The sequence below is a fragment of the Pelodiscus sinensis genome, chromosome 2 (genome assembly GCF_052426305.1).
Source record: "Pelodiscus sinensis isolate ZL-2025 chromosome 2, ASM5242630v1, whole genome shotgun sequence".
NCBI classification, from domain to species: Eukaryota; Metazoa; Chordata; order Testudines; family Trionychidae; genus Pelodiscus; species Pelodiscus sinensis.
Window position 1 is genome coordinate 45559333 of NC_143053.1, and position 14850 is coordinate 45574182.

The window sequence follows — 14850 nt, forward strand, 5'->3', positions numbered from 1 at the left end:
ATCTAAAACCACCATGCAGACAGTGGTAACTTATAATATTCCTTATTCCTAGAAGGGAACATTTGCTTTGACATAGAGTTTGTAGCTAAGTCCATATATTTCAACTATCAAAACAAACATCTCTCTCAATTGCCTCATCTTTAGACCTAAATCTCTTTCCCTCTTTATGATCTTTCCCTTTTTATGCCTGTAAATATGAGGAAATTGGACTCAAGGTTGCCAGCTTTCTAACTGTACAAAACCTAACACGCCTGTACCACTCCATCCTTGCCCCTCCTGTTCTCTGAGGTACCACCCCCACGTACTCTATCCTTCTTCCCTCTGTCTCTCCCTCTCTCCCGCCCTAATTCACTTTCACCAGACTGTGGGTTCAGGGGTGTGGCATGCAGAAGGGAGCTCAGGGCAATGGCAGAGGTTGGTGTGTGGAAGGGATGTGGGGTCCTGGCAGCACATACCAAGGCTCCCAGGAAGTAACCACTAGGTCCTTGAGGCCCCTAGGTGGATGGGAGGCCAAGGAGGCTCCGCCTGCAGCCCTTGTGTCTGCAGGTATCAGTCCCACAGTTTCTACTGGTCCCGGTTCCCAGGCAGTGAGCGCTATAGAGTTGGCATACACACTTTCAGAAGCCACGCAGAGTCAGGGCAAGTAGGGAGCCTGCCTAGCTCTGGGTCTTCTGTGCCACCAACCAGATTTTTAACAGCCTGATCAGTAGTGCCACCTATATCCATATGTCTGGATAGTTGAAATCCCCCATCACCACCAAATCTTGGGCTTTGGATAGTTTTGTTAATTGTTTAAAAAAGGCCTCATCCACCTCTTCCACCTGGCTAGGTGGCCTGTAGTAGACTCCTAGCATGATATCACCCTCGTTTTTTACCCCTTTTAGCTTAATCCAGAGACTCTCTACACAGCTATCTCCTACGTTCATCTCCACTTCAGTCCAAGTGTGTACAAGGCAACCCCTCCTCCCTTTTTTCCCTGTCTGTCCTTCCTGAGCAAGCCGTACCCTTCCATACCAACATTCCAACCCCTCGCTATTTTGATTTAATTTTGAAATAACAGAATGGCTCTTTAGACGCTAGGATAGTTATTTCGAAATAAAGACTGTTATTTTGAAATAACTTTGCTGTGTAGACATACCGTAAATTAAGAGTTAGGGATTTTCCTTTACCCTCTCCCTTTCTCTGCTAAAACAAAGAAACCAGTAGGTTGGTCTTGACCATGTAAGCTCATAATACTACATATATTTTTGTTAATCTCTATGATGCCACAGGACTACTAGTTGATTTAAGATTGTTAATATATCCTTTCTCTTCCGAGATGTCATAAGTAGAATAATGATATATTTAAAAACCCTACAGCTTGTGAGTAGCAGCATACTGCAACTAATGGTATTACAAAACAGAGAAACTCTTCCACATGAGGACTACAAGAAAAATTACTGAGACAGAATCCAAAATGAAGCTGAGGAGAGATAAACGTGTCCAGAATGTATGGAGATTATCTAAATCACAATTAAGCTAATAAAACAGATTATAGTGGACATGCTTTTCAATAACTTAGATGCTTAGAATACTGAAGAATGATGAATGAGGAACCCAATTTCAATAATGGTTTGCTTTTCAGATGACAACTCCCTGTCAGCCTCACTGGGGAGTGTTAAAAGAATTAAGCAGGATTAATAACAAAGACATTTTCTCAGAAGTCACAATTTACACTATTCTATTATATTGAGTTATACAGGTTGTTCCTCCCTTAACTGGGACTCTCTGGTCTGGCAACATCTGTGGTCTGGCAGGAGCTCCGGCATGGAGGCAGCCAGGCAGCTCTGGCCTAACGGCCTAGCTGGGGGTGGGGGCAGGGATTCAGCAAGGGCCATGAGGGAGGGACCTCCCTTGGTCCAGCAACCCGCCTTGTGTCTTGCCTCATGGATAATTGATTGTGCTCTTGCATATCCTGAAACCTGCACGTTATACACAGTTCTGGGTGTGTGGTTCATAGAGTTTTATATCAGCATCCATCACTGTTATAGCTGAGCCTCTGGTTAGCATGGGACTGGACTCAATCATGGTCTGTATATACCTGCATTTGCCTTTCATCTAAAACCCATAACAACAGTAAAGTCCCCAGTGGACTTCATGGAGCACCTGCTTAGCACTTTCACCTTTTTAGGGGTCAAAACTCTGCTTGGGGTAGAGTTTCTGGTTTTTATTATTTTTTAAAGATTTTTGGGTTGTTGGTAAGGGTAAAGGAGGGATGCCAAAGCTTCACCAATTTCACTCACAAACAGTTACTGAAATATATGAGGATATGTGACCATTTGGATCCTCATTAAAAGGCCATTGAAACCAACAGGAATTTTTCTATGGACTTCATTATAGACTTTGGGTCAGACTCGTGATCCATAGCAAAATGTTATCTTTTATCTCAGCAATCTCAGTCAAAATAATGGAAATCCTCTGTTCCCCTTCCTCTCCCTCCCCTCCCCCCCCACAACTGACCTCTTGTCTCGCAAATCTTCATTCCTGAAGAGAAAGAATACATTCCCGTGAATTTGCCCTGGATAAAAATTGGTCATTTTTACAGAAAAGTAAAGGTTGAGGGCATCTGACAAGGCTTTTATGAGAACCTGCATTACATTAATTCATTTGTGACAATCAAAACTTTACTTACAGATGCAAGCAGCTGCGATCAATCTGACTGCTTCGTAGGGTGGCTCACAGGATGGAAAAATTGGTTGAACAATGTAGTTAGCAAATGTAATTGCTATTACAGCCTGAGTTGTTGGTTCAATAATTAGCAAGGAAGACCACAGTCTGATAAAAGCTATGAATTCACCAAAAGCTTCCAGTATATATGCATAGCTAGCTCCTGATTTCATAATGGATGTTCCCAGTTCAGCATAGCACAAAGCTCCAAACAATGAGAAGACCCCTCCAAGGGCCCAAATACATAGTGAGAGTCCATAGGAGCCACAATACATCAATACGCCTTTGGGTGATACAAATATTCCAGAACCAATCATGTTCCCTACTATTAAAGAAACACCATTAAGCAAAGTAATTTCTTGTTTCATCTGCATTTTTTCTTCCACATTTTCAGCCACTTTGTCCATTTCATATGCTCCATTCTTGGATGTGGGCTTTTTATTGCAGCATATGGTCCAGAAGCCTGTCATCTTTAATGATCATTCCCTGAAAATGATGAGAGACCATTTTTGTAATATGTTACTAACTGAAAATCTCAGTCTAATTTCAGAGCAAATAGGTGCCTACATCACAGATCCCACCATCCCAATCATTCTGTATTGGCAGCAAGGAGCAAAAAAGGGCAATGGAAATTAATTACTTATTCATCCCCACAGGATTCTCAAGATATAGGCACGTAAGTGAGGGAGATGCTTGTGCTGTATCTGTTTTCTGGATAATTCTGACCCTTGGTTATCTGGAACCTTTTATGAGTGCTGTGTTCACTCTTACTATATATTTATATCAAGCCAGAAATGTGTATTACTTAGCACTGGAAGTATGTGAATAAGTGAGATCATACTGTCAAGAAAATCCAATAACTGTTAATATAGCCAAAGTCACCCACTTAACAGCACCTTCCTCTCCTAGAGGCAGTGAGTGGTAGCATCAATCCCATAAAGAATGCTTTGTTTCACTATTCATTCCCCTGCCACTCTCAACCCGTACCCACTTGTATCCCACTTAGTTGGGAAAAGGGTAGAAAAGACAGCCTGTTTTCCCATTATATCCAAGGGAGGAAACACAGACAGGTGTTGGCAGGCTTCATATAGTCAGTTGGCTTTAAGGAAGACTCTGCAGGTGAGAACCAAACACTTGGCAGTTATGAAGCATTTCAACCCCAGAGGTCAACATCATGACAGACATAGTGCAGAATGGGAAGAGAGGCTGAAGAGGGAAATGAGGTGAGTGAGGAAAAGAGACATGACAGCTGAGATTATTGCTGGTGGTTAGGTTATTGCTGGTGGGAGGTTATTGCTGGTGAACGGAAGTTTGAGAAGGGAAAGCTTTTAGTTATTCCTGGAAGTGACATTCTTGCAGCAATGAATAGCACATCTTGTTCGGCTGGTAACGTCACACACCTTCTGTATAAAAACAAACAAAAAACCACTAAAGTGTCTTGGAACACCTCAGGAATTTTGGAGTCTACCTTTCTATAAAGGCTTGTTTGCCATACCATTTCATGTTAGCTGGCTTACCTTTGATTCTCTTGCACCCCTCACAAGCTCAGTACTTAGATTTATTCCTTCTCCTCTCCCCTCACTCTCAGACTCCATTATTTCATGAATCTTAGTAATCGGTTACAACCATAAAGAGTTAGATTTTTACATTATGGCTACATATACACTGGACGCTTTTTGTGCAAGAACAGCTGTTCTTGGGCAAAAACTTGCTGGGTATCTACACTGCATGCGCATTTTTGTGCAAGTAAATTTACAGTAAAGCATCGGAAAACAGGGTTTCTTCTGGAAGAGTTATTCCTCTCCCCACAAGGAGAGGAATAAGCCCTCTTGCGCAAGAACTCTTCCAAAGAAGGCAGTGTAGACAGGCAACATGATTTTCTTGCGCAAGAAACCCCTATGGCTAAAATGGCCATCAGAGCTTTCTTCCGCAAGAGAGCGTCTACATTGCCATGGACACTCTTGCGCAAAAGCACATCTCTTGTGCAAAAGCACATGACAGTATGGATGCACTCTTGTGGAAGACCTTTTGCCCAAGAACTTTTGCTCAAAACAGTTCTTGCACAAGAAGCCTGCAGTGTAGATGTCGCCTATATGATTAATAACTAGTTATCAGCCATAGGTGTTCAATTACACCAAATAACTTTGAAATAAACAGAAATTTGGTTTAAATTCTTCATTCCTAAAGAGGAAATGGAATTCACTGCTACAACCTTTGGCAGCCCCAGCTCTCTCTACAAATGTATACTGGCCCCAAGAGGGTAAATGAAGCCCTATTAACTGCCCAGGCTGTATCTGGAAGAAGAGTCAGGGAGCAGCGATTGTTTAATTTCACATGAGGCTCAGCTGGTCAGGGACAGGTGGGGTATTTATAAGACAGAAACAGAACAGGGCTGCAGTCATTTCCTGGGAGGTGTGTTAAGATTAAAGAGGGTAGCTCACAGTTACTCCCTGGGGGTATGTCTAGACTACGTGGCTCCATCAGAGCCGTGTAAACTAGTTTACCCGGCATAGGCAAAGAAGCAGGGATTTAAATAATCCCCGCTTCATTAAAATAAACATGGCCGCCGCGCTATGCCAATGATCCGCTGATCCGGCACAGCGTGGCAGTCTAGTCGCGGATCTGTCGGCTGGGGAAGTCTTTTCCAATAGATCCTGTAAACCTCATTTCAAGAGGCATAAGGGATCGGTCGGCAAAGGCTTCCCCAGCCGACAGATCCACATCTAGACTGCCACGCTGTGCCGGATCAGCTGATCATCGGCACAGCGCAGTGGCCATGTTTATTTTAATGAAGCGGGAATTATTTAAATCCCCGCTTCTTTGCCTATGCTGGGTAAACTAGTTTACATGACTCCGTATATATGTGTATGTATGTTCTTTGGCACAGGTTGAATTCAGACATGGTCAGCTAGACAGCCCTGCCTCAGGAAAAATTGTTAAACAGTTCTGTCCCAAACAAGGGAATACCTATTGAACTCAATTTACATATAAGTAAACAGGATGCTCAACATGTAAGAGGAAGAAATGGCAGGAAACACAGCAAATTTGCATGTCAGTAAACAAATAAGGGGAGAGAGCATGGAGTCTCCTTCAGCATCAGACTGTCACTTCTTTTACTGCTTGAATAAACTTTACTTTGAAGGATAACCATCAGAAAAACCCACCTCAAAGTCTCATTAGACTACAAAGGAAATGGGCAGAGAACCAAGTTCTTTTTCACCACATCTTTAGGCCTCTGGGAGAAATCCTGCCCAAAGAAAATGATCAGTCACCATATTGCAGCAAGATGAGAGTGAGAAAAACCACCTTAAACAAAGACTTGAACCAAAACTTAAATCTGAAATATGCAATTGTAGATGTTTTCACTTTTAAATTAAAAAAACACAGTAAGAGAACCAAAAAGTGCCACCATGGCTTAATAACCAAGTAAAAGAAGCAGAGAGAAATAAAAAGGCATCGTTTAAAAAGTGGAAGTTAAATCCTAGTGAGGAGAGTGGTAAGGAGCATAAACCTTGGCTAATGAAGTATAAAAATATAATTAGGCAGGCCAAAAAGGAATTTGAAGAACAGCTAGCTAAAAATTCAAAAAGTATTAGTCAACATCATTTTACATGTACAGTTGGCATTTGAATTTTTCCTGAGAAGCTGCACAAGCATACAGTTTACAGGGAACCCTGGCTAGTGGCTGGAGGGGACCTGGGGACTAGTGGCAGAGTCTTGGGGCTGGGCTAAGGGCAGAAGCTAGGGACTGTCAACCAGGATTCCTGCATGTGGGGCTAGCAGCTGGGACCCCGGAGCCTGCTACTGGAACTGCCAGAGCCACTGTCTGAGGGGAAACCGAAGCTGGCAGTGGAATTCTTGGGCAGCAACAGGTCTGGCGGCTCAGCCACTGGCGACAGGAGACAGGACCAATACTCTCGGCACAAAACCTAGGGTGCTGCAGCACACACCCCATCCCTCCACATTCTTACTTCCTGCACCTATGAACTGTACGCAGACTCAGGGTATGGCTTGCATACTGTTGGGCTGTGCATAGGCAGCCCAGGTTGGGAGATGTGTTGCGTTGCTGCTGTGAAGTGCCCAAAGTTTCAGGGCAGGTAGTAACACAACCTGTCACTAGTCTGGACTGCACCCCAGAATGTGACAACCTCTTCACTCCTCATGCATATATATAGTTCTTAAAATCCCATGGCATGTAGTCCATCAACTTAGCACATCCCATGCACTGGCATTTTCAGTCACCCCTGTGCTCTCATCCTGACCTTCTGCCAGGAATGTCACTCCAGCCCATCCAAATGGAGTTCAGTCCTGCTCTTCCCAACAGGATCCCTCTAGACTTTCTACTGGGCATTAATCCGCACCAGGAGAGCACCTATCACTGCCCCGGGCCCTTTCTATACGTTGGGCTGCAGGTCTCCTGCATAGCAACATCAGTAGGTAAAAGCCCCTTCACTGCTCCCCTGTCTTCAGTCCTCTCTAGTCCTTGGCTCTGGCCTTCCAGCTTCCAACTCTTTTGATGCATGTCAGCCTTTCCCACAGGGATGTCCCTCCAGCCTTCTGTAGGACTTTCCCATTTCATTCTTTCTGATCCTTTATAGCCCTAAGTATTGCCACAACCTTTTAAAAGTGGGTGCTCCTGTTCTGGCACATAGGAGCAGGACCTCTTCACTGAAAGGGGCCAGTCTCCTAGGGTATGTCTAGACTAAGAGCTTCTTTCAAAATAAATCGTCTAGACAGCCACCACTTTTTTCAAAAAAACGACCCGCTTTTTCGAAAGAGAGCACCCAGGCAATCTGGTTGCTCTCTTTTGAAAAAGCCTTGTTTGTGTTCAAGGATGCCTTTCTTCAAAAGAGCTCTTTTGAAAAAAAGGCATTCTTCCTTGTAAAATGAGGTTTACCAGTTGTAAAAACTGCCGCATTCTTTAGATTTAACTTTGAAAGAATGCGGCAGCAATCTAGATGCAAGTGAAGTTTTTTTTTAAAAAAAAGGCCACTTTTTTTGAAAAAACAGAACAAAACTCTGTAGTCTAGTCATAGCCCTAGTGACTAGGTCTCTGCATTCTTCATTATTTCAGGTTACTTACAGGGTGTATTTTCAATCCATTTTTGGCAGAGTGTATTCCTAGAATCATAGAGCTGGAAGAGACCTTAGAAGGCCATCAAGTCCAGCCCCTTGCCAAAGGCAGGACCAATCCCAATTAAATCAAAGCAGCCAGGGCTTTGTCAAGATAAGACATGTCTACCTCTCCCCCTAGCTTAGTATCATCTGCAAACTTGCTGAGGGTGCAATCCATCCCCTCATCCAGGTCATTAATAAAGATGTTGAACAAAACCGGTCCCACAACCGATCCTTGGGGCACTCCACTAGAAACCGACTACCATCCTGACATCGAGCCGTTGATCACTACCTGCTGGGCCCGACCTTCCAGCCAGCTTTCTATCCATCTTACCGTCCATCTTACTGTCCATTTATCCAATCCACATTCCCTTAACTTGCTGGCAAGAATGTTGTGGGAGACCGTATAAAAAGCCTTGCTAAAGTCAAGGTATATCACATCCACTGACTTCCCCATATCAACAGAGCCAGTCATCATAGAAGCTAATCAGCTTGGTCATGACTTGCCCTTCTTGAATCCATGCTGACTATTCTTGATCACCTTCCCCTCTTCCAAGTTCAAGGTGTGTATTTTACTACTCTCTTTTCTTCCTTTGGTCAGGATCCTGAAATCTACCATCTCATGATCACTGCTTCCCAGGTTCTCACCCACTTCTACTTCCCCTATTAGCTCTTCCATGTTTGTGAGCAGCAGGTCAAGCTGCACACAGCCTCTGGTCTGATCCTGCAGAGAATTTCCTCTTCAAGTTAATGAGTATTCCAATTATATTTAAAGTGTCAAGCTGCCATAGAAAAATAAATATTACCTCACTTTTTCTCCTCCCTTAGGCATTCCCTTAAGCATACAAATGCTTTGGAAATGCTGAAGTACAGTTCTCAAAGAGTAAATGAGAATGTGCTTAAGTGTGACTACTTTATGCATCTCTATGACAACCTACTGCTTTCCTCAACAGTCAGTCCTCTCACCTTATGCTTTGCCCTCTTCTCTCACTCTTTATCTTTATATCAAATTCCACTTTGGATGACTGGAATTCCTTTCATGGTCCAATGTACCAAGCACATTAAAATTCCTGTTAAACATTCACTTTTTCTGTTTCCCATGCAATTTCTGACCCATTATATGAAAGGTGGGAAAGAGCAAGTGTGACAAAGTGGGGGAGCTGTGGGGAGTTCAAAGAGGCTGCATGCAGAGGGGAGGCACTTAGTGTCCCTGGATGTTATTGGCCTAACGAGGGGAGCAGAGCGGGAGTTTGTTGTTACAGGGAACAGCACAAAATTGGAGATCCTTGTGACTGGTGGCCTGGTGACATGGAGACCCAGCTCAGATGGCACAGCCAATTCTGGCCAATGGGAGAACAATGGGTGACAGAGAAAAGACCTCAGTGACCTCACCAGCTGGAGAGGCGGAGAAGAGAGTGGCTCAGGCAACCCTGTTTACCTGGACAGAAGACAAAGAACTGGAGTAGGGCTGCTGGAGAAGGATATTGGAGGCTCATCTGGAAGTAGGGGGTTTCTGAACTGGACAGAAAGAGAGCAGGCAGAGCCCATCTGGCTGTAGGGGAGACTCAGATGTGCGGAGCTGAGGGAGGCCAGGCCTACAGGCATGAAGAAGGTTCCTTTGCTGTGTTCAAAGCTCAATAAAACCTCCTGTATTATGCTGGCTGAGAGTCGCTCTGGTCTGGAGAACAGGGTTGCACTATTCCCTCTGGGAGTGGGGGCCCCGGAGGTCCAGAGTGAGGGAATTCCCAGAGGGGGCCCACAGCAGAGACAGGTATGCTGAAGGCTTTGAGAGGCAGAGGGGCAGACCCCATGGAAGAGAGTGGACTCCCTGAGAAGAGGCTATCACACAATTGGGGGTTTGCCCAGGGAACATATGGGCCAAGCGTGGGCACAACCTGAGAGACCATAACAGCAAGTACTAAAAAACCCGAAGTCAGAACCTTTCTCTGGGTCTCTCAGTATGTTGAGTATTATCCAACTATTTAAATATTTATCTTCTCAGGGCACTGACCAGATTTTCTTTTGTCACATGGTCAGAGGAATCATAGAATCCTCAGGAGGTCATTGACTCCAGCCCCCTGCCCAAAGCAGGACCAACCCTAACTAAATCATCCCAGCCAGGGCTTTGTCAAGCCAAGATTTAAAAGCTTCTAGGGATGGAGATTCCACTACCTCTCTACGCAACCCATTCCAGTACATTCTATTTCCAGGAAATCCAAGCACTTGGTCACTCTTTAATAATAAATATTGAAGTCAACTGATCAGACTCAATTTATCTTCCTAGATAGAACACCACATACCATCAAAGGGATTTCATGGTTTTCTTTGTTGTCAATATTGCACAGACTTCACTATATAGAAAGACATTTGGAACTTAACATGGATTTAACTTTTTAGAGGTAGAAGATGCTTGGGTGTGTTAGTCTTGGGGGGAATTCTGCCTCAAAAAATAAAAAATTTGCACACAATATTTTCAGATTCTGCAAAATCCTGCAAAAAATTTTTAAAATGTCTGAATAATAATTCATTCAAACTGCAATACAGAACCATATTTCTCACCCACACCTGAAGAAGTGCAAAGACTTTGGTGAGGGGGGAGATTTCAGAGGCAATGGAGGAGCTGAGGGAGAGGAAAGAAGTTATTTGGAAGGGCCAGGATGTGAACTTGGAAGATTCATCGGAGAAGCTGCTCAGAATCCCAGCCAATGGGAAGAGGACTTATTGAGACAGCCAAAAGAGAGGAGGCTTGTTAGAGCAGCCAATGAGGGCAGGGAGGGCCATTTTAAAAGGGCTGTTCAGCAGAGCAGAGGAGAATCTCTCCCTGGAAGGCAGGGGAGAAGGACTGGGTGCCTGGGGTGGGGCCATAGACAATGCAGTACTGGGCAGAGGCAGCAGAGTATGAGACTGAGCTTTTGGATGGCCACTACCAGACTGAGACCTTGCTGCAATGGCTGAGAGTGCTAGGACTGTGGCAGAATTGGCCCAGGGAAAATAGGTAGTAGGATGGAGAACAGGCAGTAGGTGGCTGCTGACTATAGGGTTCTTGGGTTAGGATCCAGAGTAGCAGATGGGCTTGGATCCCTCCCTTGACAATGAAGAGTGTACCCATAGGCAAGGAGCTAGACCTTAGACTGCAGTTGGCTGCTGAGGAGAGTGAAAGGGCTATGGACTGCCAGTCCCCTGCATGAGGGGAGAAAGTGGAATGAGGCACACCTGGAAGGCCGTGCCCAGAAAAGGAGGCCACAGTTTGGAGAGTGGGGTGGGTCTAGAGGAGAAATAATGGTGAGCAAGACACCATTTGAGGAAGGTGCACGGGTCCCAGAGAGCTAATTCCTAGAACAGCCACTGTGATGAGTCATGCCGTTACACTAACACACATAAACTAGTCTCTCCAGCGTAAACAAAAGCCTTCTAGTTTCACATATAAAATGAGGCTCCAAAGAAGACAAATACCATTTAAAAATGATATTGTCACATTTCCGCAGTAATTATCAGTAACAAATGCAAGTTCAAAAAGCAGTTTTAAAAGCTGTAATCCATTCCATCATGTCCTAAAGCAATCAAAATAGTAACACCATATTTACAGGAGAGACAATGATTGAAAAAATAGCAATGCATCTTTAAGGCACACACATTTATATGGATATGCTTTGTTGGGCATATGAACAACAGATGAGTCGAGAGTCACCACGGTGACTTTGGAAATCCTTCTGCCTGGATCAAACATCAGACCACCGACGCGGAGCATGAACTACAGCAGATTCTAAATGGAGCACTTATGACATGATCACGTTGAACATGTTCCAGTGCAAGAAGTGGCTAGTCGAACAAAACAAGATTATGCCTTGTGAAGAAGTAACAGGAACAAAACACTTTGCTGTGAAGCAAAACTTTCCTATGCAGAGAATACATAATTATTCCACAGGAATTTACCAGCACCAGAGATTGTGGATCTTACTCTGTTTTTAAAAATATGGAGCAAAATAATGTTTAGTGTTTTCCTTCTTTACTGTGCTCAAAATGTTTGTGGGTTCTTACATTACAGATGCACTCAATCCCAATTTATCATTACCACCATAAGCATGTCACTATGGATGAAATAAAGGGAGAAACTACCGTACTCCAAATTTCAGAGTGGAGTTAAAAAGAAAGTAGAAGCTTACCAGTTAACGTGCTGCTTCCTGTAAGGAGAAAGGCTGCTGTCACTTAAGGAACTGAATATTGATCCCTTAACTTCCTTCCTTCTGTTTCTAATAAGCAAACAGCTGGTTCATTAGGCGTGGTAAGAGAAATGGATATACATAATCCTCTCTCTGTCTCTCAGGGGTTCCTTTTAGCTTGGCTGTCAGCTGCTATTTTTAGTAAGAATATTAAAACCAGCAGCAGTTACCAAAAAAGAGGATCTGAGGCTTCTGTGAAATAGCTCCAAATAACCCAAGTATATTAGTGAACCGTAAGATCTATTGCTTATCTTAGAAAGGCGTGTTTGTCAAGACCAATGGATGTTTGTTTATTTTATCCACAGTGACTCTGAAATCAAAGATAGTGTCCCAGGTGACAAGTTAATATTTTCAAAACTAAGGTAATCTTTTCTCATTCACTGCAATGATCATGATGTGAGCCTTTTTATAATGAGATTTTGTAGGAAGTCTGTTTTCAGGACAGCGTATGGAAGACACAGGCACAAACTTCTGTTTCCTGTGCAGCGGGAGGGAGAGCAGAGACTGTCTGCTTATTTTCCAAATTCTTTTTTGACTAGTACAAGACAGCTGGTTAAATGAGAACAACAGATCTCTCTTTCCTCCAAGTGCATTTATTTATATTTAGCTATCCTGTTTCTTTTCTGCATCAGAAAATTATCTCACAACAATTTATAACACAGTTATTCTTTACTTGAAAAGCATACTGGCAATCTGTGTAAATCTTATTTTAACTACATAGGCTTTTGTTTCAACTAAGATTTAAAAATAAGTAAAGCAAGAAAGGACTTACCAAGCTGCTTGGATTTGTCTTGTGAAATTATTGAGTGTCCTCTTTATAAAGTGCTCTTGGAAAGCAAAGGTCAGGATGAAGCAAAGTACAATATCAAGTCAAAGCAGCCAAAAAAGGGAAATAACTTCTGGAGAGCGGAACAGTATGTTAATGAATGCAAGACCACTAATTTAGCACTCTTGTTTTCTGCAGTACTTGTAAACCAAGAAGTCAGTGTGAGTACAAGAGTTTGCTCTCATAAATCAAAGGGCATCTGGAAAGAGCTGATCAAGCAGATTGAGCGTCTTTTGCTACTGGACTGTGTCAAGACATCTGACAATGGGACCTAATAGGAATACTAGTAGGAGGATAAAAATATATTTATCATGGATGTTTTTCTCTTTCTGAGCACAGTCTCAAAGAAAACAAGTTGCAACACAGTATTAAAATGTCACTGTACAGTAAGTTGCAACACCATAAAAAAGTTAAAAATTAATTGCAAAACAAAAAGCATAGAGAACAAATCTGATGTTGCTGCTATTTGTTACTTTTCAAATACCATCTTGTAAAAATATTTATTATACATTGGACATGTTTCTTAAAGAAAGGACTATTCAGGATTGAGAGTCTGTACCCGATGTAAAGTAGTAATGGCTGTTTTTTAAAAACATTATTAAATGGAACAAGCAAATTAAAAAGCATTTTCATTAAACACTTCTCAAGCTGTTTTTGCCCATGAATTGCAGGTATTTATTTAAATTTTCTAAGTTTAGTTAGGAATGTGTGTGTTTAATGCTTGGATTGCACAAGGTTAGCTGGCTGCCATCTCTTTGCAGTCACACAGATCTGTGGTTATCATAGAATACTAGGACTGGAAGGGACCTCAAGAGGTCATCGAGTCCAGTCCCCTGCCCTCATGGCAGGACCAAGTACTGTCTAGACCAGTGGTCTCCAACCTTTTTACACCCAAGATCACTTTTTAAATCTCAGAACAGGCAAAAATCTACCACCCCGCCCCTTCCTTGAAGCCCCACCCTCTCTATTCCCCTCCTGTCCATCACTTGCTATCCCCAGCCCTTACTTACACACTCTGGTAAACAGTTTATTTTTAAATTATTCGATACATAAAATTAAAATCACGTGTTTATAGTTATGAAATAAATGGTCTGTTTTTTATTGATGCTATTTAAATCTAAAATGAAGCATTTATAATTATACATTTTGTGGGGACAGAGTTCTGCTGCCGGGGGTAGGGTGCCAATGGGGACAGAGTTCGGGGAGTGGGGACGGGAATGGGGACAGAGTTCTGTAGCTGGGGACAGGAGAGTGGGGACAGAGTTCGGGGAGTGGGGACAGGAGTGGGGACAGAGTTCTGTGGCTGAGGCCAGGGGAGTGAGGACAGAGTTCCGGGAGTGGGGACAGCGTTCTGTAGCTGGGGACAGAGTTCTGTGGCTGGGGACAGGGGAGTGGGGAGTGCGGTGCCAGTGGAGGCAGAGAGTCCCCTGCATCTGCCTTCTCACAGGATTCTCTCCCCCTGCCCTCCCCCAGGGAAACCAACGCGTGCCTGCCCTGGGGCTGACCCCGCGCACGCACCTGCCCAGGGGGCTGACCCCCCAATGCAGGGAAACCCCGCGCGCGCTTGCCCCAGCACCAACCCCTGACGCAGGGAAACCCCGCGCACGCTTGCCCCAGTGACAACCCCCTCCCCGCGCAGGGAAGCCCCGCATGCACACCTGCCCAGGGGGCCGGCCCCCCAACGCAGGGAAACCCTGCGTGCACTTGCCCCGGCACCAACCCCCCCGACGCAGGGAAACCCCGCGCACGCTTGCCCCAGCGCCAAACCCCCCCCTGCGCAGGGAAGCCCCGCACGCACGCCTGCCCAGGGGGCTGACCCCCCCAACTCTCCACACAGGGAAGCCCCGCGCACACACCTGCCCCGGGGCCGACCCCCTCCGCGTGCACCGGGAAACCCCCTACGCGCCTCCCCCAGGACTGACTCACCCCTCCTGTGTGGTGCAGGGAGCTGATGCTCCCTCTGGCAGAGCAGCTAGCGCACTT

At 44.4% G+C, this 14850-nt stretch overlaps 1 protein-coding gene across 4 annotated transcripts in view; it reads right to left on the reverse strand.

Moving 5' to 3' along the window:
* The window catches only part of LOC102461694 (Y+L amino acid transporter 2-like), a 35071-nt gene extending 22065 nt beyond the window's left edge, over positions 1 to 13006 (reverse strand). Inside the window, exons 1-3 of one of the 4 annotated variants that reach the window (XM_006114332.5) lie at positions 12814 to 13006; positions 5871 to 5953; positions 2672 to 3192 (exon numbers count right to left, since the gene is read on the reverse strand). In XM_006114332.5, the coding sequence (XP_006114394.1) occupies positions 2672 to 3176 (505 nt within the window). In that variant the 5' untranslated portion in view covers positions 3177 to 3192; positions 5871 to 5953; positions 12814 to 13006. Of the gene's footprint in view, positions 1 to 2671; positions 3193 to 5870; positions 5954 to 11984; positions 12124 to 12813 lie in introns of those variants that run through there. The other 3 variants (XM_075920424.2, XM_075920426.2, XM_075920425.2) reach the window with 3 other exon arrangements.
* Between the last annotated feature and the right edge of the window lie 1844 nt (positions 13007 to 14850).